The sequence below is a fragment of the Echeneis naucrates genome, chromosome 11 (assembly GCF_900963305.1).
Source record: "Echeneis naucrates chromosome 11, fEcheNa1.1, whole genome shotgun sequence".
Lineage (NCBI taxonomy): Eukaryota > Metazoa > Chordata > Actinopteri > Carangiformes > Echeneidae > Echeneis > Echeneis naucrates.
In genome coordinates, this window is record NC_042521.1 from 10,937,356 (window position 1) to 10,960,775 (window position 23,420).

Sequence of the window (23,420 nt, forward strand, 5' to 3'; positions counted from 1 at the left end):
ACTTCAAGAACAGGAAAACACTGAGTGCTACGACCATGTCCTGGGACTGTGGGCTGAGATATGTCTTCATGCCTCCTGTGTTGCAGCTGGGAGGAGTGTGTGCATTAAGGGATGGTGGCAGCGGTGGTGGAGGGATGGGGACTGTATGTGGTCGGGAGGACCTGACCAGCCGGCTGGGGCTAGAGGCCGTTCAGAGGCTGGCTAAGGATGGCTGTCGGCTGCTGCAGAACCACAACTACCGGCTGCCTGATAGGAATCAAGCTGTGAGTGTGATAAGTGTGAAATTTAAACTAGCATTAATATTATTAAAGTGACATGACATGATGCTCTGTGAACTTGTTGGTCTCTCACCTTGTAATCTGTTGGGTGAGCTGCGGGCATATGGTTAGAATGAGTGGAGAGTAATGGACGTCATCATGTGGTAAATACTGTCATTACTGTCGTCACTTTTAAGTACACACACACTCTTCAGGTCGCAGTTACTCACAGCGGGCTCAGCTAAAGAGGAGACACATGTACATGCACTTGTAGCATGACTGCTCACTTTTCTACACTGTTGACACAAGGACGGATCTGTGCACTGACATGGCCCAACACACACGCACACACTTGGTGCAGCTATTGCTCCAGACTCGCAGATCTTTGCTTCATTTAGATCACTTGAGATTAAACAACCACTAGTTCTCCAGCTTGTCTAATGTGGTTGTTAATAATGGCTTAGTGCAATGTGAGCTCACACCCTTTTTACAGTCTGTCAAGTACTGTGTGTCTGTCTTTGTTCACATGTGTGAGATTGCTGGCTAGACTTTATAATCTTGCGTGGGGGTTTGTGTGTGTATGTACATGCACTGCTGGTGCTGAATCAGTGTGTGAAGTGTTGTACTGTATAATCCAGCACTACCATACACCCGAGGGAAGGAAATGAAGCAAATGCAGTCCGATTTCACTCTCCATCATAATATGTGTGTCTGTAAAATCTACCACGTATCAGCTTTGTGAGCTGGACTGAAATCCTGCTTTAGGGATATTCCACATTGGCTGTGAATTTACTTTCATACCTTACATACCAAAGTAAAAACCCACTCTATTTTAAAATAGTGTTAAAACTGCTAGAAATATTAAATTTGTGTTGTTACAGCAGTAGTAGAAAAATAATTTATCAAAGAATTTACCCACTTTTACTTTAACTTAAATCACAGTCATTTTAAACTTATTTACCTAAGGACAAACCTCACAAGGATAGAAGTATCAATATTATTTAATATAATAATATTTAAAATACCACCAGCAAATGGTTGTCACAGGGCAAAAACGTTTTTTAAGATTATTATTCAAAATTGTAAAATAGAAGTACAGACCATAAACTTTTCAGACATTGGAAAGGAAATGAGAAGGAAATGTTTTACAGAAGAAATTGTGTTGTCTATGCCTAATATGGATTTTAGTTCCTTTTTTAAAAATCCTATTACAACCAGATACAATGACTTATTGTCAGGAATATGGCAAACTGTGTTGAATTCATGTTAAAAGGTTAATGATGAAACGCCCAAGTTGTGCAAAAGTCCTTCAGTCTGTACACACGCAGCCCCAGGGCTGCCACATTTAAACTAAACAAAGTTAAAAAGTGTTTTCTCTCCAGTCAGAAAAAAGAAACCCAAACATCAGATCCAGATTAATTTTTATTTTTCATTATCCAAAAACCTTAAAATAAACGTGTGCCTCCACATACTTGAAGATAAGTACATAAAGATGCAAAGCATTGAAATATCAGACCCAGTTTGCAGAATGAGTTTTAGAGGCAGAGGAGGCAACAAATATTTGCAATGTTTGCTTGATAAACATTAATAAAATAAAAAATGTAATAACATCATCAGATAATCTCTGTGATGCTCTGTGCCCCTTCTGTGTCGGCAATGTAAACCATGTATGAATAAAAGGGTGAAGAGGAGAGGTGTTGGCAATAAACACTAAACACCCATTAACAAAATGATGTAAAAAATATCCTTTTCAGAAGGTATTTACCCTCCTCTTTTCTCCTTAGTCTATAGGGATACCTTTTGGGTTATTATAATATGAATATTAATTGTGAGCCAACTGATTCTTGCAGGTCTAAGGGTTTTAACTTTTTGAACTATAATCATCAGTCAACGAAGCTTGAGGAAGATTCATTTCAAAAAGGCGCAACAGGTAAGATGTTTTTATAATGCGTTGGATGATTGTCCTTTATAGGCTGTAGAACCAAAGCAGGAACCAAATCAAAGCAACCAGACCCCTCTCTTTTTCCAGGGTTGTCATGGCGATTTATTTATTTATTTTTTTTAACTTTCCTTTTTTATCATGACACTTGTGTTCTTGTAAACTGAGCAGTAAAGTCCATGGTGCTATATCTCATATGTGCATTAGGCCCATCTTTACCCTTTAGCCACTTCAGAGCTGCATGATTACTTTACCAAGTCAATCTGCACATGGGGTTCCACAAGATTGAATGATGCTGCTCACATATATAGCTGAAGGGCTTTTGGCCATCCTGTTTTACTTCTTCATAATTGTAGGTCCAAATCATAGTATGTGTGTGTAAATGCTCGTACAGTTTCACTCCTGTGCACTACTGACCTAAAACATTGTGCCTTTAAATGCTAATCCATTATTTCCAGAAATCAGGCTCAGGGCTATCACAACACTGATAGGGCTTGGTCAGTATCAGCACAGACACCAAAACATACACACAGAAGCAGGAAGAGAACAGAGAGTACTTCCTCTGGGCTTGGAGGCCTACCTTTCCTCTTACAGAAGGGATAAAACAGCCTCCCTGATTTTGTTAGAGGTTGCATATATGATGCATGCCTTTTTTTATATTTTTTGTGCACAAATTGAAGTCTGTGTGTGTGAGAGAGAGAGAGAGAGAAATGGAGGTGCAACTTACAATTTAGTGAGGGTTATAGCAAGTCCGTGTCCCTTCTCTTTATTTTCTTTTCCAACATCCAAGCCTTTAGACCATAACATCTGACCACTGAACGACAGAGTCAGAAAGATTGACTTCACATGAGTATGATGAAGATAGGAATGAGAAACAGTGTTTCCAGAACTTTAGAAAAAGAGGTTATGCAGAGAGGAAGGGTGGAGAAGAGGTGGAAGTACAGATGGCTGAATTGAAGGAAGGGATGGAAAAAAAGAGAGGAAGGAAAGAGCCTGTTCATTGACAAGAAGTGACTGTTCTGAATTCACAGAAATATTTATTCAGGTTAGCTTTTCCCATTTATATTTTTTTCCGAAAGAAATTTCTCTCCTATACAGACATACCAGAAACATCACACCCAACTACAACTCACTTCCATCTTTTATTTGTTTTTCTTTTTATAATCAAAACTTAGTTGTCAAACCTCATAGATTTTCGTTTTTGTAATTCTCTTCCTTTCATAGGTCTTTTTAATAACCTTTGGAAATTCCCTCATTACGTTTTTTGGGGATAATTAACAGTAAGACAACATATTTGGATTCAAATATCCTGCTCTCTCAGTCACTTCTTGTATTTCTTCCCCACGTCTCCACACTGCTCCATCTCTTTTACTTTGTCCCGGTCTCTTGCCTTTCATAATATTTTCTTTCCTCGTTCTCCCTTTCTCTTTGTCCTTGTTGCATAACTTTCTGACCTCCTCCTCTCCACAGTGTTCGAGGGCCTATTTTGTATATTTTCCCTCATGTCTAGCATTCTTTCTCAGGATATATTATTGTTATTGCTGCTTGCACTTAATTCTTTTGAGATTCGTGTGAGTGAGAATACATGCAAAAGTACCATATTTATAAAGAGACGGTTACAATGTTGAAATTTCTACTTTTGTCGTGCTGCATTTTCTGGAGGCTTTTGATCCTGACTGTGTCTGTGTGTTGTAACGCCATCTTCTTCCAGTCTTAGCTCAGAGTTGTTTTTCTTAGCATCTGTGTAGAGAGTAACTGTGTTATTGTGAGATCAAGACTTTATCAGGAGCACAGCAAAACATTTTACTCCCCTTTGTTTTTAGAGTAGTTACAGTTATATAATGTCTCTTTTTATTTTTTCACTGTATTTCTTGGACAGTTTTCCTTTATTAGAAAGTTATTGGTGTAGAGAGGCAGGAAAGTTCAGAGGTGATAAAGCAAGGAGACGTGTTATGAAACATCCTGGTCTGGATATGAACCCTGGATGACGGTGGTCCAATGGCATCTCCTCATTAGACCACTTCACCACCAAACCTGTTATCTTGGCATCACATCTGGGCCCCTGGGTTTGTTCTGGGTGTCAGCTCAAAATGTAATTAATGTATTGTCAGATCTTTTAAAATCTGCTGTTTGTATCTTTGTGTTACTAATCTCTGAGGAGCATGTTACATAATGACCCACAAATGATAGGCACAAATTGGGTTCACTTTGAAAAACTGACAATGTTTGTGTATGATTGTATAGGTTAAGGATGGTTAATAGGACATTTAAGACAAAGACTATACAGATTTAAAGCCTATGCAGCAAAAAGCACCTTCCATCTTTAAGGTGGGTAAGCACTGTGTTAAGTAGGGCTCAGACTATAGAGAATGAAACATGATGATATCTGTTGGATGGCTCCAAAACAGTGGAGGTTTAAAAATAGCTCTTTTACTTGTCTGCTACTATGATCTATGTCTGCTACCCACCCAATAGGAATGCAGCAAATTAAAGTTGTATCCGAATTAAATGGACCTATGTTTCACTATAGCATCTGATAAACTTGCTGTAGATGGCTTCAGGTGCTAAATTCAGACAAGGAAAAGAACACGGTAATTGTGCCTGAGCATAATTTAATGCTGATAGATTTGTTAATTGAGAGATGATAAGGCCAATGGCTCAGCAGAATTGTTTAAAATAGCTTGTATTTAGTCTAATGAAGGTTTTATGAGACAACACTAATGCACCTGAGGGGAAGTTGGTGCTCGCTGAACATCTGCACCTCAGCAGAATGAGTCATTGGGGCATGTCCGCGCACAATCAAGCACCCACTCAGACAGAGCACTTCAGGCATATTTTTTCTCTGACTCAAGGCAGAGCCCACCTGCTGTCTATTGGGATCAGACAAGTCCTTTCATCAGGTGATCACAAAGCCTGTGTGTGTTAAAGTGTGTGTTGGCTTTTGTTGTCTGCCTATTGAATTGTTTTTGTGTGTCCTGTGTCTATCTTTGACTACATTAAAAGTGCTCTGTATTGGGGCTGCACAGTCCAGAGTTGTGATCACAGTTATTGACAAATGCTGTGTTGGCAATTTATTTGAACCTTAGCAGCCTTCAATCAACTGCGCTTTTCTCTGTTAATGTAGCATCTATTGGGACATGAAAGAATTTTGTCTAAATTACAAAAGCGGACAGGATCTGATTGAATTAAAACCAGACAAATAAAATTCAGCTCTATAATCATTCACAGTCTCAACACGCAGGAGTCAGACAGGGAGTTGATTAGCGAAACCAGATAGTAGACATGTGTTAGAGCAAATTTGATTCACAAAAACACACAAAAATGTTCATATTGCCATTTATAACACATAATTGGTGACATGAGCCATCCATTCACCCATTATCCGTATCTTTTATCTGTGCTAGAGGAATTTTGGGGGGGGATAGACCTGGTCCCAACTGACATTGAGTGAGGGCAAAGTTCACCATACACGTCACCATGTCATTACAGATCATTATTCATGCTTACACTTGGGGTTGAGGTGTGGACAGCACATTTTCACTGTGGGAAAGTAATTTCATCAAGGTATTGTAATATCAGAGTGGTAGTTCGCCTGCAGAAGTATGCAGCATCAAAGTAAATCCACTACAGAATGGTTTCAAACAGAGAGAATCCTAATTTTGGAGTGGACTAGTCAGAGTTCAGCCTTTAATCCAGTGGAGAAGCTGTGGGATGACCTGTAGAGCTGCCCACAGCTCACATCCTCAGACTATGGCTGAGCTGCATAGCTTTGGAGGAAGAATGGTCCAAAACTCCTACTGCTCTGATTTGTAGCTGAGGTAGTTGGTGCCAAAGGAAGTTTGACTAGTTCTGAAGTCCGAAGGCTCACTCAAATTTCCCACCACCACTTTGAATATCTAATGCTTATCTGGGATAAAACTACAAAAGATTACAGTTGTGTGATGTTTGCCGCATTTGACATGTAGATTGTGAAGATCAAATCATGGTTTATGAGAAATGAAGGTTCACCGTTTTTGCTTGTTGTGTTGATATATGACCCAACACAGCTATGTGCAATTCTACATAATCTATCTCTGTGTATATTAAACCATGAAATGAAAGCCGGGCCTGCATAGAGCTCTGTCAGTTGTAACTGTTTTTCAATCCCTCTGCTTGTGATGGAGACTGCAGCGAGCAGCTGGAGAGGCCACATTACTTCTTTATCTTTCCTCCTGCTCCTCTCCTCTGCCTTTGATCTCCCTCTCTCTTCTCCTGTTTCTATTCTTTCCTTGGGCTGTTTCTTATTGTACCTCTTTGTCCATCTGGAGCTCTGTTGCTGTCTCTGAAGGTGTGTGTGTCTGTGCAAATCCATATGCAGGAGATTATTTCAAGTGTCAGCTCATGTTCCAAAATTTCCCCTATCTTTATGTATTACATAATACCAAGTTTCTTCAAAGTCAAAGAAAGCAGTACCCAACTGGTCTGTTTGTGATTTTTCTGAGGTTGAAAAAGATATTAGTATTTGAGTTTTTTAAGTCATTGTATTTACTAATATTCATTCATTTTTAACATGACCAAACAGAAAACAGTGATAAGCACCGAAAACATGTTTACTATGGCCCCCTTAGATCTGTTCACTTTATATCAGAACGTAACAAATATTAACATTGATAGCGGTTTACTTACCAGTTGAGAAGCAATGTTGTGTGTTCACAATCATACTTGATTCCTTTACTCACTAATAGATTTGTCCAATGGTGGAAAACAACAGCAAGATGAACTGTTATATATGTGTGTGTATGTATATATATATTATACATTATCTAACCCTTTCCTCGACTGAAGTTAGCACACTAACCAGCTACTCCTGGCCCATCTGGTCACTTTCTCATAGCAGTTCACTGTAGCCTTAGATCTGCCCTGAAGATATAATGGTGCTCACAGGCTGCATTTTAACCTCTTACATTATAAAGATGACAATTGCTGTCAAGCCACAATGACTGTCAGCCACTCCTGGCAAGAAACTGCATTTAGTAGCAGAAAACAACTTAAAAACAACTAAAGATTTGTGAGCAAAGTGAAGTAGAGTATACGGGAGGGAGAAGGTTTATAGTTGACAAGTAACTTTTCATTGCTATTGGGAACAAAAATGAAATGGCAGTACAGTTTGTAAATTATCACAGATATATCTTTGGCATTTCTTCGCTGTTATTTGTTGACATACAAGTTCACTTACCAAAACATAAGCTACAGTAAGTCTTTAGTATCAGCCCTCAAAGAGTTTTGACCTTGCCCTCTTTTGTGACATGTTGTTTGTCTGATTTATTTATTTTTTTTCCCCAGGAGGCAGTAGGGCGGGTTTGTCTGAAGGAGAGAGGACGGGACGTGTTAGTGTTGCAGAGAGTGACATCTTCAGTTACGTCGCCGTCGGACAGGCCCTCACCCATGTCATCAGGGGGCGTGTCTAGAGAGGAGGATTGCGACAAGAGGTCAGTCCCTCCTCCTTCATAATAAGAGCCCTCCAAACCAACAGTAGAAACAAGAGATGTAATCATATTTTTTTTTTTTTTTTACTTTGGGAGCTCAGGCTACAGCCTCACACACTTGGATATCAGCAGTGCTGTCAACTTGTGTGTATACATGTGTGCATGTTTGTGGTAATGTATGCCTTAGCTTCTGGTACACAGCAGGAAGAACAGAATGGCTTTTTTGTTTTCAGCTGAAAGGGACACCAAGATGACACCAAGAATGCTTTACATCCCTCCACAAATCAGTGAATGTGTTCAGGATCATATGTATGGGTGTGTGTGTTTGTGTGTGCATTTGTGCATGCCTTTCCGTGCAGTGTCTTTGTGTTTATTTAAGTCAGCCGAGACCTGAGGCACAATGTAGGGAGTGTCAGTGACTGGCAGGTTAAGTGTGTGTGTGTGTGTGTGTGTGTACAGTGTTCAGCATTATCAGTGGCAATCAGTTCTCTCAGAGTACTACTGTAGAAGCTGTCAGAAGGATTTAATCTTTGAAGCTCTCATCTGACGGACAGACAGCAAGGCTGTTTACCCCACAGGAGAGCACCCTTTCTGGGTATGCAAAGCTTGGGTGAGGGCTGATCCTCTGGACCTGTGTAGATATGAGAATGACCTCCGAGCTAGCTACGCTTGCAGAAGCAGAGGAGGACCTAGATGAAGAAAATGATGATGAGGAGGAAGATGAAAATGGGGAGAGAAATGATGATGAAAATGCAAGCGGTTCAAAAATCTGTACATTTGATGTTCCCTACTTCCACTACATTGATGAAGATGACGTGGAAGAGATTAAGGAAGAGGAGAGAGGAGGAGGACGGAGGGATGGAAGTTCCCACACTTTTTCATTTCCTACAGAAGGAAATTATCACAAATCTGCCTCTTACAGGTATGTGGTTGTGTCGGGGACGCCGCTCAAGATTTTGGAGCACCTACTAAGTGACCTGCGGTTGGATGACCAACGAGGGGCACCAGAGAGCAGGGAGAGTGGTAAGCACAGTGCAATCAAATCTATGACAGTCCAGGCATGCACATAATATGGCTGTGTTTTCATGAAAAGAAGCATAGAAAAACGGCATAGAATTAGATTGAAATAAAAGTGAAACTGTTTGGTATATAAATAAAGTAGCTGAGCTGTTTATCTCTAGCTTTTTAGCCAGAGGCATATTAACAGTAAGCTACGCAACCACCTCTCATTCCAAAGGTTTTCATTTTTTGTGTCACACAAGTTACAACACAGCCCAGACTATACCCTTCTCTCTCTTTCAGTTCCCTGAGGTGGCTTGAAAGCCTGGAGGTCTACACTTCCATTTGATTGCATTACCTTTGTTTGTGTCTTTCAACGTGTATGTATCTGTGGACACATGAGTTAGTTAACACCACATCCAGGTGTGTGTGTGTGTGGTCATTCAGCCATGTCATTGCCCGTAAGAATGAGGAGCATTCAAGTGATTAAATACTCTGAGTTTGTGAAATGATTCCCTTGGGCAGTTTGTCGACATTTCTGCTCCAAACAGGTTTAGTGGGCTATTAACCGCCATGTCTCATTTTCACAGTCCTCGTGTACTTAATAGCTCATAGCTTCTTTGACAGTGCAGCAGTTACAGCACGACTATACTCTTTTGCCTTTGGAAATGTTTTGTTGTATGTTTTATATCAGCTCAGTGATTGCAGTTACATAGCCAGTTACTCAATTAGACTACAGTGTTGATAGCAACTATAAACTGATAAGGTGACACAATGCGTGAATATGTTTTTGTGTGACAAAAGTCCCAAAGATATTTAGTTTACCACAAGCAAAGACAAGAAGGGGATGCCCATGCTTTGAGGTTAAAATTAACTTCACAAACCAAAATGTCAACAATTATATTGTACTGACAATGTGTCATGTTTGTCTTAAATTATAGCTAAAACAAGATTTGGTTTTTCTATATAGTTAAAAATCATAGATTTTAGTACAAATACAAACACATTTTTTATTAATCTTCTGATTAAATTGAGTGGAATCCTGGAGCCCAGGTTTAATAAACAAATAATTTATACTTAATTCTGGGATATTTGGGTCCAACCTGTGTTTTATAAAACTCTGCGCTTGCTTGTTTGCACTGTTTCAAGACAAGGCGTCTTTATGTATCGACTCCTCAGCACCACCAGTTCCCATCAGTCCACAGGGAGCCATCTCACTGAATTGCAGGAAGCAAAGGAAGAAAGAGGGAGAGGGAGGACTGAGATGGTCTTTGTGGAGGAAAACCCGCCTGATATTCAAAAGAGACACTTTTTTTTCAGGTTTCAGTCGATTTCTTTCTTTCTGTCTTTCTTTCTTCTTTCTTTTTTTTTTTTTTTTTTGGGGGGGGGGTGTTTTGATTTTTACAATGGAATGGAGGGAGAGTTAGGGGCAGTGATGCAGAGTGTACATGCGCTTTTGTCTCCGTATATCTATCTGTCGTCGTGTGCGTGTGTGTGTGTGCGTGCGTGCATAGGTGCGTGTGTAGGTTGGTCCTCTGGAGCGGTGTTGAGCATCAGTGTGCCGTTTTAGTGGGCTTAACTGTGCAGCATGTTGAACAGGCTCAAACACGCTTCTGCAGAGCGAGAGAGAGATTACCCAAACTACCCCTCCCCGTGTACACATAAAAAACACACACAACAAAAAACACAGCAGCAGATTACTGCGATTAGTTCAGCACACACACATTTTCTCTCTTTTTCCTCTCCTCTTGCAAGAGATAAACTCCCCAAGGTCATGACTGAATGAGTTATTCATCAGGGGTGCTGTGTGCATTTGTGTGTGTGTGTGTGCATGTGTTTGTGCGTTGCTGTGTCTATGAATGCATGTGTTTGACATTGTGTGTGCCAGCAGGCAAATGCAGAGGGCATATGTTGAAGACGAAAATGGATATTTATCATTCCAGAGAGCCAAGAGAGAGCGAGCATATGAGGAGAGTGGTAGCAGGGGCAAATGTAACTGGTGAAAGGGAGAAAATGAAAAATGGGGGTGTAGTGAAAGGAGTGTGAAGTTTGAGAGTGAGAGAGGGAAACAGAAAGCTGGGAAAAGACTGATAGTTGGTCAAATCAGTCCTTTATATCTACAGCCTGTAGCGATACTGACTCAGAAAACAAAAAATGACAGGAGAGTAAGTCACAAGTGTTTTGACAAAGTAATAGGCTCAGTCAGACTGGCCTAAAAATATCCCTTCAGCAAAGTTGTGTTTTTATTTCTAAAGAGAAGACACTTGCTCAAATATTAATGCTGTGGCCTCTGCTTGGTCTTCTATAATTGATTTCCTTGCTCCCTGCTTGACAGAGCCATATTTGGGTCACACATTTTTCCAAGGGAAGAGTTTGACACCACACACAACAAACACACTCTGCCCCACACCAACCCCACACCACACAATGGTTCATTACCCATTTGCCATGAGTACTTTTTATGTTCACATCTTACCCCCTTTTCATTTGAAGTTACAATCAAGCTCTGTAGGTTTGACCAAAGTGTGTTTTAATGTAGCAAACATTGGAACGGTTGTCTATGTACAAAGACAACAGACACAGGCTGCATTAGCATTCAGCTCAGCTAGCAGCTGTTTGGTACTAGGTTGGTATCGTACAATGGGTTTTTTGAGGTTTTTCACCACAATTTCCATGCTATGGGCAAAAATAAATTGTGTAATCTCTGTTATTCAGGTTTCAGCTGTGAAAGGTTTAAAGTGCTTTTGCAACGCTCGATCATGTCCACTAAGTCATAATGTAGACAGAGAAGAGTTGGTATCAAGAAAAAAGGCAGAAAAAATACATTCCATGTGAAAGTAAGACAAATGATTAAGGGACTCATCGGGTGTTTACTGTGTTACAGAAATGTTGCTGGATGATTTCCTGTTGACCTACCTGGTGTTCATGTCCACCAATGACCTCTGTCAGGCTCTTTTGGGACAATATCCTTTTGGCAAACACATTCACAAACATAATCACTTCATTCTTCAAGCCTCCACATTAATCTGCAGTTGTGTCCTTGACCACTCTCACCTATAGCAGCGCCCGCTGCAGGGGTCAGGAAGAGGGGAAGGATGCCCTCTTCAGGAAACGTAAGGTGCTGCAGCTGGTGTCCCACTGGAGCAGGCTTTACAAGGACTTCCTCAAGGAAGAAGAGCATGTCAGGAGTTTCATGAAGGTGCATCACTAGTCTTTCTTCGCCACATCAGATTCTTTTCTCTCTCTCTCTCCTTTTATTTATTTAAAGGGATCCCCTGGGTGTCCTTTCACATGTGTCACTGAAGGACATCAGAGGTCTCATTTATCTTCACACATCTCCCTTGATCTAAACTGTGGTTGTCCTCCCTCATATTTGCCAAGACAGGAAATTTTAGCTGCATCATATCTCCTCTGTTAAACTGAACAGTATTTCAATCAGCACGGAAACCTTTTTATCCCTCTCACAAACAAAATGAATAAGCAAGAATAAAAAAACCCAGACACTTTCATGATGTATCGTTATTAGATGATTTTAGTCTTAACTATCGCAATAAGATAAAATGTTATAAGATAAAACTGAAGAACTGTCCCCCTGATCAAATGAGCAAAACATCGTATGTACACAGGACAATGAGTTGATGACAATACAAACTTAGAGATTCCCAGTGTCACATCGTTGTCATGTTTCTCTCTACAAATGCTTCTTGTATTTGCTGTGCAGTTGCTGTATATTCTCATAGTGAGCCAACCTTAACACAAACACAAAGATAATCATACATGCAACCACAATAGCTGCATACATTCACCATCATTCGTCCCTCTGTAACCTGACAGCTCCATTGCTCAGTGCTGGGTTGCCATGGAAACCAAAGTGCGAGGGTTGGCAGGGGTATAATCTCATATGGACTGCGTAACCCAGGTGATAGTTACCTAGTAACAGAGGAACGAGAGGGGAAATGAGATGCAATGCTATGGTGGGTCAATGACAGCGATAAGCAGGTGGATATGTGTGTCTGTGCTTACGTGTGCATGTTACTGTTTCTTCCCCCTGAGCTTACTAATGCTGTACAGTGCACACACTCTACCACACAGACACAACAGAGCGTGTCTTGTCACCCATTTAAGTACAAGCAACAGCAGTTGTCTCATGTATTTTTTATGTAATCTACCTACGCAGCATAATTTACACTTGACAATACTCAGTAAATGAGCTACACAGAGGTGAATGTTAATGCCACATAGTTGTACATGTTGGTTCAGAGAAGAGAGAATCCTCTTAACCTTGGTTGCATGCCATACCTTACAGTAGCATAAAAAAGCATGGCTGCTGATCAGATCTATCCAAAGATCAAAAGGAATTTTGCACCATGATTCAAAGCTGCCTTGGTGCAGCCATATTTTTATGATGTCTGGGGTGAACCTCTGGTTGCTGCTGATTCACAGGACCTCTTTAAGCCAAGTTCATTTTCTCAGTTTGAAGTTATCCTGTGATAGATTTACTTTGATGTTTGGGGTGGTTGTACTGCTGCATCATCCAGCTTCTACTGAGCTTTAGTAGGATCACAGCCGTGCTAATATTATTCTGTCACATACCTGGATAAACTTGATAAATTCATTTGCCCCCCATTAGTTAAGTTGTCAAGGCCTGCTTACAGTAAGCCTACTTAGTTAAATTTTTCCACAGAATATATTCCTAGTAGTGTATTTTGACTTTTGCTTTTGCTTTGGCATCTACTGACATCTATCCCCATAGCTAGGCTATATGTTATATGGCTAGCTTTTGAGATATCTGGCATCCCGTTTCCCATCACGCCATCCTCATATAATAAAATGTATGGTTTTAAAGGATAGGGTTAGGGGTTTAAAATGGGTTGAAAAACACATGCATTGTTTTAACCATAAGAACTCTGGTATATAGACATTTTTATGAAATTTGTTATAGTCGTATAAGTGTCTTTTCATTGTTGTAACAAACAGCATGCCAGATAACTATTGGATATGGAGCAGGATGGTGATTAGTGTCTGTGATGTGTGTCGTATCAGTACAGCCATAATCCATGTCTCTATGTCTGTCTGTCAGACTCTGTACAGGTGTGTTTTAGAGGATCTGTATGAGTTTCCCACACTGGAGAAAGATCTGAAGGAGTTCCAGAAACTTCTGCGTCGCAGACAGTAAGTGCATTTGTCTTTGAAAAAGGCCTCTTTTTTTTCCCATACCTACCTGCATCTCCCCTAACTGCTGTGCCTGTTTCTTTAGCACGGTGGATGATTGTCCTCCAAACCAAAAGGTAAGACTGTTTCTGATTATTACTGTAGATGTTGAGCAACATTTCCAGTACTTAATTATCAATTGTATACCACAAATTTAGAAAATTAGGAGACTATCATCATTACAATTTAAAGAAGGACACTAATGATTGAATCTGAGCTCATGATACAGATAAGATACAGAAGTATCAACACAATATGATACATCTTCATGATTTTTCTGCTCTCTCTCTCTGTCAGTGCAAGCAAATGTATCAGCAATTGAGTTTGAAGGAAAACTGTTTGTCACTCCGAAGCCCGCAGATTGAGGCTAGAGAGGGTGAGCAAGAGACATAAAAACATTCACACCCATCTACAGAACACACTTCCCAGGACTGTACACAATTATCACAGTCTGAGTTTTAACTTTGGTGTGCACATGCAACTGCTTTAAATGCAACACATTCAGTTTCTATGTGTGCTTGAGTACTTGAAATGGACTTCATACATACTTGAGTCTCTTTGCATGTGCTGTATTATTATTTTGAGTATTTTCATGTTAACATTCCCTGTGCACATTTCTCAGTAATCTGTTGTGTGTACGTGAGCACTGATTCCTACCTGAGTGTCCACACACATCCATCGCTGGAGGCTCATGAGCTGCTGAGGATTGTGGGTCTTAAGATGGAAAAAGCAGAGGAAGACATGGTACTCGCTGTGGTTTCGCACAGTGGAGGTACACACCCAAAGCTACACAATGCATAGTGAACATTCATTCATTCATTCTTTCATCTTCTACAGCTCACATTGGGCGAGGGCATGGTACACTCTGGACAGGTCACCAGTCCATCATAAAGAGACAGACAGACATAGACAAACAACCACTCACACCTACATGCACTTTGTAGTCACTTAGCCTAAACTTTCATGTATTTGGACAGTGGTAGGAAACGAGATTACCCAGAGGAAACCCACACAGGTGCAGGGAAAACATGCAAACTTTGCACAGATAGGCCCCAAGCCCAGGAAGCAGACCCACAAACTTCTTGTTGTGGGGCAACAGCACTAACCACCCTTTCCACCGTGCTGCCTGCATAGTGAACATACAATTTTAGAACACATATTCACTTCCCTCAAGACTTAAAATTTTCTACACAAGTGGTTCCTACAACTCTATGCCTGAGGTACTTCCTCATCTATACCATCCATCTTCTTTATCTTCGCTGTGTATAGAGTGCTTTACTGCAAAATATTTAAATTAAAAAGCACTTTGTGATACATGACTGAACGGAAAAAACACCTCTGTGTTTAATATTAGTCTCATCTGTTTCGTCTGCCCTGGCTAACCCTAACCTCTGTCCTCCTCCACAACCCCCACATCTGTTAGCTGCTGGCCCTCTGTGACTTAGTGACTTTATTTGGACTTTTAGTTTGTGCCACGTGTTCTGCACAGTCTGGTTGCATCTTTGGACCATAGCACTAATAACGGTTAGTTGCAGGGTATCTGAGGACAAGTTGAAATGTACTCTCAAAATATATTCATATGTAAATGCACATAAATTATATTGTCAGGAATTGAACTGTCACACTTGATAATTTAGCGGTCACACAGGGTTTTGAATAACTTCTGTCAAGCCCCTCCCCAGGCCTTAGACTGGGATCATCTGCTCTCTTTGCTGCAAATCATTGTTCTAACTTTGACCCTTTGCTTCTCTGCCCTTTCCTTTATATAGTCGTCTCTGCAGAGCGGAGGATCTTACAGCCCAGTGACTGTGTTTATTCAGAGTCTCTGACTCCACAGGGCAAACTTGTGGCCTGTCGCAGGGATCTCACTGAGATCTTGGTATGTAAATGCAGTATTCTCTTTCTGTCCCTTTGTCACATTCAGTCTTTCCATGTTTTTGCACATGCTGTTAGGGGCGAATGGTGTGCAGCTTTAAATCAAACCACAATCTCTCATTTGGACTTGTGCTATCTCTGATCTTAGCTGCTTCTATATGATCACTCAGCTAAATCAGGCATTAAAATAAATATTGTGATATCCCAGCTGACACATTTTCAGTGTTACTGAGTCACACTTTTTAAGCAAAACGGAGATGAGCCAGGTGATTGTTATTAACTTTGACTCAATAGGAGGGAAGAAGTGTGAGCAACAGCTATTTTGCAGGCCAACAGTCATGGTAGTATTGAAAGTGCTGAATCAGGCCAAAGAGCTGCTCTGTACTGTCACGTTTTTCAAAGTGAAGCTTTAAGTGTAAATGATTAAATCAATTTATGCTACTGGGCATGAGACAAACCACAGTTTTAGGGATTCTGCTTTTTTTGCCTGATATGTATATTTAGCAGGCGGCAGAATTGTAATCAATGTGTTGATCTGCAAGCAGAATTGAACACAACAAATGTGTAAGAATCATGGCTTCTCCCAGAGCTTTCAGTCTCTCCCTACTGGTTCTGTGTGATGTTTCCTCTGAGTGACGCGTTGTTTGAGTCCTACACCAGCCTCACTGTTTTGTAGTTCATTATAAATGTGAGACATTGTTGCTGCTGTTTATAATTATTACTGATATCCTTTATCCAAACATATAGATTACCTGTGCTTATAAATGTGCACTGTGTCGTATATGCTGTCTTTTCTAACGTTTCTTTGTCGATATGCAGCCTCCTTTATCAGACAATGCTGAGCTCACCAGGAGGCCGGTGCGACTCTTAGGCATCAACACCTGGGATGTGGCAGCGGCTCTCACTCACCTGGACTGGAGTCTCTTCAAATCCATCCATGAGGTACAGTATACACCCTCACATAAAGTCAATACCTGTGCTGTGTATACATGCAGTAGTTAATAATAAATTTGTATTCATGGGAGATTACTAGGACATAGGCATTGAAGATGCAAATGTTCTAAAGACTTGGTTGGATCATGAGTATAAAAAGTCTTTGGCCTTTAGTTAAAGCTGAACATTTGTTATGAAAATGGTGAGGCAGAGCATGGATAGGTTGTATGTTGCTAACTTATCCCTAAACAATGTTTTGTCTTTCCTTAAATTTCCTTTGGGATTATCAAGGTATCTATCTATCTATCTTGTGTTAGAGTAGATAGAGTAGATATTTTTGGATGTGAACCCCTCAAAAGCCTGATGTGTCCCACTCACAGTCTCTCCTCCTTCCCCATGCAGCAGGAGCTGGTGTATTACACTCTCAGCCGTGCTCCAGCTACCAGCCACACGGCAGCGCTCTCAGTCCTGCTCCAGCGCTGCAACGAAGTCCAGCAGTGGGTCATGTCTGAGGTGCTCATGTGTGTTTCTCTCAATAAAAGAGTGCAGCTGCTCAAGAAGTTCATCAAAATTGCTGCTCAGTAAGATCTTTTGTACACATGCAAAGGCTGACAATTAAAAGAGTATTTATCGAATACACCAAAAGATCTCTGCATTGATTTATTTGTTGCTCTTTTGTGTTTGAAGTTGTAAAGCCCAAAGAAATTTGAACTCTGCATTTGCGATCATCATGGGTCTCAACACAGCAGCTGTGAGCCGACTCAACCAAACCTGGGAGGTGAGTGTTTGTCATATTGAGTGTATTTCCACACACACTTTTTGCTTTTTATCTAATTCTCACTAAACTTCTCCTTTCAGAAATGTCCAGGAAAGTTCAAGAAGCTTTTCTCAGAACTGGAGCTCATCACAGTGAGACAAACACAGAGATGAAATACATGCTGCATGCTGCTGTTTCAATTTAATGATCAAATCTTGAAATCTCTCTCGCACTTATCTTTTCTCTTTTTTCTCTCCCATTTTTCTGCAGGATCCATCTCTGAACCACAAAGCCTATAGAGAAGCCTTCAAGCGGATGAAACCTCCCAAGATCCCTTTCATGCCTCTTCTCCTGAAAGGTATCACCTTTAACCCCCGACACACACACACACACACAAAGACTTAATTGCTTTTTTGATGAATGACACTTAAATACAGCTGTCCTCTGTTCTTAGATATCACCTTTATCCATGAGGGGAATAAGACCTTCCATGACAACCTGGTCAACTTTGAGAAGCTGGTGAGTTCACTGTAATCTTTTCCAGTGTTTCTAACTGTTTTAATTTCCCTTTAAATTCTGTCACCAGTGAATTGTCTCTGATAAAATTTAATTGGTTAATCAATCAGTCAAATAAGTGGTAAATGCAGTCATTTGTAATGCACTTTTTACCTCTCATTGGCACATTCACATTCATAAATGGCAGCCATTGAACTGCAGTCTCCTCCTTATTTCTTGATTTTACTTTATATTTTATTTATAATTATTTAAAATGACCACTGACTCATCTGTTTTCCATTTAATGAGATTGGCCTCATTGTGATAATGAAGAACGGTTCCAATGTAATTTACTATGTTATTTATTGCAATGGAGTTGGACAAATCTGCCATAAAATATTAGATCTTGACAGTTTGTCATGGCTCTGATACAACATGTCTTATTCCTGACAAACAGCACATGATCGCAGACACAGTGAGGATGATTCGCCACTGCCAAAGTGACCAGCCAGGTGAGTCTGGTGCAGATGGTGCAAATGCTAAATATCAAGTGACCCTCACGTCATTTGTCCTGCTCTCTGACAAAATGCTATAATATTGAATGAAGTGTCAAATGCATTTCACTCCAGTCATTATAAGGAATCTGCTGCCACCTACAGTGGAAACAGTACACTTCACCTGTGGCCCAATTTCCTGTTACAGTTTCTAAGCAACCATTTTCAGACAGTCTTTGAGTTTCTCTATATGTCTATAATAGAGTCTAAGTTTGTACCAAATGTGTGTGTTACTCAGTCTGGCAGAAAACTCTGCTTGAATAATGTGCATGCTTTGTGTCCGTCCGTCTCTTAGGCAACGAGGTAATCGGGGTCGACAGTGCGGAGGTGAGAGCAAGTGTTAACTACCTGCACATCATCGACAATCAGCAGACTCTTTTTGAACTGTCACACAAACTGGAACCACGTGCTTAAACACGCACACATGCGCAGACACACACAGGCGAGAGCAATGGAATTGTCATGGAGGAAGCTTTGTACAGCAAAATGTCACATACTCACACAGACACTGCAACATCACACTACCAGCATTGGTGCGACGTGGACGATGAGATGCCATGTGGTCTGACTGAACCCATGAAAGACACAGAGCTGCACTCTGCCCCTCTCCCAAAGGCTTTAGAGCACTGAACACGTGTGTACAAAGGAAATCTAAACGCCAAACATGCTCTGGACTGTCTCCAGGAAGAGATTCTGCACAGCAAGATCAAGATTTGCCAAACTAAGATGGAAAGAAATGGAGTTTGTAATTAGTTTGTACAGTATCTATTTGACTGAATATACCCTTGGTTTTGTTTTTGTGATGAGCTTTTGGTTATTTAAGATCCTGATCTGCAGGTTGGATGTTCCTTTATTTATGTCAAAGTCTCGTCCCTCTTACCCGCTCTCCTTGAGGTCAACAAGGACTTTATTTCCCTGTTCTCGTTTCAGTTAGAAACACAAAACAACCGTAGAGGAGTTTGATGTGTTTATAACCTGATGGCTGAAATTTGTCCCTTCCATAGTCTGTTATTTCATTTGCGTATCACATATCTGCCTCGTGATGCATGTATGTGCAAGGTACATGCTATAGTGACGTAGGTGTATGATGTGGAGCTTTATTTTGGTTCTGGTGCCGTAGCATATAATGTGACACAAGCAGTAGCCAGTGCTAAAGCAGCGTAACACTTCATACCTACACGTTGGAACCTTTACTCACTGAGTGTTTTGACTAGAAATGATCAGCCTCCGTGAGAAACAAAAGGTGCACAGTTTATTGCACCAGCCGTGTGAAGGAAACATTAGAGGTTTTCACTGACTGACTGGGTTCTGAAACACTATGAGTTCAAAAACACTCCTCGTGCACTCTTCTCTATGACGCTTTTGTGTGACTAGATAATGATTATTTTACCTTGTATATAATATGGACCTATACATTTTCCGGTGCCAAATGTCACATTAATTGTCACTGTACTGCTCTCAGTTTGTTTCTGAGTCTTTTTTAATGGCAGAAATTTTGATTACCTTGGAATGAGCCCTGGAATGAAGTCTTCGACTCCTCTCAGAAATGCTTTTTGACATTATGACAACGGGTATATACGCACTTGTTTTTGAGTGTGGAATTTGTGTCTGGCCATCATCCTAAATTGCTGTGGAAACATCATAGTTTTTTCCCCTTCTTTGTTAATCCTTGACTTCTATATATTAACAACCACTGCATCACGGAGCTTTTAGAGCTAAATTTATTCCAGTAAATCATGTTCCTTCGGAGATTTTGATGCTCATGATTTTTTATGACTGACTGAAAATATAATTTCATTGATAAAGTGGTCTTGTTTAAATTGAATGAAAAACAATACAGGTGGAGGACAGAATAATGGAAGCAGGCCAAAACACCCTCCATTACAGTGAGACTGTCTGCTGAGATTTTTACAACCTTGGTTCATTAATTATTTATCACTATAACCTGTTTTTTGTTTTTTTTTTTTTAAATATAACTTATTATTATTTTGGCCCTCCAACTCCACGTTGGCAAGGGGAATGATCCTCATCTGTACCCAACCTAACAACATATTGCCCTTGGGCAGCATCTATTTGTTATTCAAATCCGAATAAAGCCTTGCTAATACAGCCATGATCCTGGCTCAATTTGGATCACACAAACTATACCATTGATGATGATACATAACAAGACAAGAAAGACATCTTTCAGAGCCTTGAGCAGCCTTTATGTTTGGAAAGTTTGTATTTATTTGTCCTTGCCTGCATCTCTTCATTCAGTCACTTCAGTGGTACAGGGTGAGATTCCTAAATGTTACCTAGTGATGCATGACTTGCATTGTTTAGATTGTTATAAAGCATGGGGAATAATGTGCAATACAGCAGAAATGCTGTTGCCACAAGTGTTTGTTGTATTGTTTCAACGCTAAGCCTTTCATTGCTCAGAGCTGTTTTCTCTTGCAGACTATAATGGGTCCGTTACATAAAGGAAAAACTGAATTTCACAAACTGTACTTGTGCCAAAAGCATCTTTGTTTCATTACAAGGAGAAACTAAAAGAGTATCTCTAGGGGAAGACTTACTAAAAGCATATTTTCTAAATTGGAGTGCTTAGTCATTGCCTTTGCATTAAAATCTCTTTGAAAGTCAAACAGTAACCTGTAACACTTACTGCAGATACCATAATGCTGAATGTGAAGTCAGTTTGAGTCAAATTGATCAATTCAAAGCTTACCTGGACCATGTGAGATGGGTGGTGTAATATTATGGTGATATAAAATTTCAACAAATCCTGAACCCTGTTTATTGTGATACTGATTTTTATACATTTGCATTTTGAGATTGTTATTGTCACAAAAAATGTTAAAAGTGCTTCTCCTTTAAACTGAGACTCAGCTCCTATTCAGTTAACAGTAGTGGATGCAAACATGCATTCATAAATTTAATTGAATACATTTTCATGTCAAATTATTATATCATTTTAAATTACTCCTAAATTTGGATAGAAATAACTTATGGGATAATGCTAAATTACAGTTTCATTGGCATTTTTTAATATATATATTTGTTCTTTAATCAGATTTATGAACCTAAAGTTTGGTAAGATCAGCTATTGGTCAACCCAGAAAGAGTACAGCCGTACTTTGTGATTTAGTTCTTGAGTTAAGCTTTGAATTTGTAGAAGGAAACGTGTCTTATTGTCAAAGTTAGACACATTTTAAAAGATGCTTTCTGTGAAACCAAGTTAATGATGTGTGAGCTGTGGTCTGTTTTCAGTGTCATATAAAGGCCTTGTGGTAGTTGCTATTAACATGAACACAACACAAATGCACAAACGCACCTCTGCTCGTTGCGTCCTTAGAGCAGAGTAATAGCGCTATATTAGTTATTTATTGTCATATATCGATTATTTAAGTATTTCGCAGTGGACAAAAATGTTTTTCTGCCAGAGGTTCAAAAATGTGGAGGTGCAAATGTAATGTTGGTAGTTTAAAGCTGCAACACTGAAATGTTAAAGTACTTGTCATATTTTGTGGTCGTTTGAGGGCAGCAGACGAGCTAGCGAGCATGATGATGCTCCTCTCTTTCTTCTGTTGTCAAACGTTAAACAGCAGAGAAGTCAGCAGTGTTTTATCAGCCATGGTCCTGACTGTGTAAAGTGTTTTGGTTTTTTTTGTTTTGTTTTTTTGTTTTTTTTAAGCAATGTTGTTTAAATTCTGTTAGCATGTTATATAATCCCTAAAAAAAATTCAAACAAAGTTGACATTTCAAGGGAGGAAACATTGAAGGCTTTGTATGATTGTAATATTGTTGATGTGTAAATACATGCTTACGTTGATATGTTGTTATTTATGTATCTGTTGTAAATGGAAAAAAGGGTTAGGGTTAACCACAAAGCAATAGCCCCCCCCCCCCCCCCTTCAAACAGCTGAAGCCACATGTCTTTTCTAAAGCTGCATTTTACTATGTCAAAATTTTACTGAAAATGAATAAATTATAGGTTTTATGTGACTTCTCCGGGGTAGACGTTTTCTTTTTTCTTTGGGTTTGGCCAGATGTTGTTTGAAATGAATGAAATTGTGCATTTCGCTAATGATCCTTACTCTCCAGCCTACAGACAGGGCTGGGGTCAGAGTCTAAATGAAGGGGAGGCTGTAGTGAGACTGAGATATGACAAACATCACATTTCAGTTATGCTTTCCAGGAATTTCATAAAATTTGGTACAACTGTTCACTTGAACACAAAGATGAGATGTTGGAATTTTGGTGGTCAAAGGTCATATTATTTGCTACATCTCAAGAATTTATAAATCAGTCATGATAAAATGTGACAGAAAGGTTGAATAGGAAAAAGATAATGTGATGGCACTTTATGGCCAACGTGACATCATAAATTGCCATTACATTTGGCACAAACATTCACATGGACTCAAAAGATGGCCTGAATAGATTTTTGTTGTCAAAGGTCACAGTTACCCAACAGACGTTTCTCAGTGGGACCTCTTAAGACTGCCTTTCAAAGAGCAGCAGGTACATTAGATTGGAAGACTGGAGGCATTTCGATGGAACACTTTGGCCTGTTTTGTTTCACACTGTAATAATGTTGATAAGCTTCTTTATGATGCAATAAAAGATTGTTAATCTTGATTCAAGAAACAGACAGTTCCTCTGAACAACTGAAACAACTTCTTTTTTCATGGTTAATTTTTAGCCAAACGCTCCTCATGTACACTTCTTACTAGACAATCTTGTGCTTGCATCAATAGATAGTAATACTTTTATATTATTCCTCGTAGATACATCTTACTGTTCAAGTGTAAATTTGACCTCATGATCATAAACCCAAGCTTGCTCCTCTTCTTGGTTTGTCTGACTCTGGGTGCTGATTCTCCTTCAGACGAACATGCAGTGACTCTACAATGTGGAAACTGTTCCATGTTCTGGTACAGCTGATGT

The 23,420-nt window shown here is 39.8% G+C and overlaps 1 protein-coding gene across 3 annotated transcripts in view; it reads left to right on the forward strand.

The window, feature by feature from the left end:
* Positions 1-23,111, forward strand: part of rapgef5a (Rap guanine nucleotide exchange factor (GEF) 5a) — a 41,485-nt gene extending 18,374 nt beyond the window's left edge. For 2 of the 3 annotated variants that reach the window (XM_029513817.1, XM_029513818.1), the window contains exons 9-26: positions 87-263; positions 7,519-7,664; positions 8,584-8,684; positions 11,545-11,623; positions 11,715-11,859; positions 13,741-13,832; positions 13,918-13,948; positions 14,169-14,247; positions 14,494-14,643; positions 15,641-15,750; positions 16,566-16,688; positions 17,082-17,260; positions 17,367-17,457; positions 17,538-17,588; positions 17,707-17,794; positions 17,891-17,955; positions 18,389-18,443; positions 18,781-23,111. In XM_029513817.1, coding sequence (XP_029369677.1) covers positions 87-263; positions 7,519-7,664; positions 8,584-8,684; positions 11,545-11,623; positions 11,715-11,859; positions 13,741-13,832; positions 13,918-13,948; positions 14,169-14,247; positions 14,494-14,643; positions 15,641-15,750; positions 16,566-16,688; positions 17,082-17,260; positions 17,367-17,457; positions 17,538-17,588; positions 17,707-17,794; positions 17,891-17,955; positions 18,389-18,443; positions 18,781-18,899 — 1,881 coding nt within the window. In that variant the 3' untranslated portion in view covers positions 18,900-23,111. The remainder of the gene's footprint in view (positions 1-86; positions 264-7,518; positions 7,665-8,583; positions 8,685-11,544; positions 11,624-11,714; positions 11,860-13,740; positions 13,833-13,917; positions 13,949-14,168; positions 14,248-14,493; positions 14,644-15,640; positions 15,751-16,565; positions 16,689-17,081; positions 17,261-17,366; positions 17,458-17,537; positions 17,589-17,706; positions 17,795-17,890; positions 17,956-18,388; positions 18,444-18,780) is intronic. The other variant, XM_029513819.1, reaches the window with a different exon arrangement.
* The last annotated feature ends 309 nt before the right edge of the window (positions 23,112-23,420 follow it).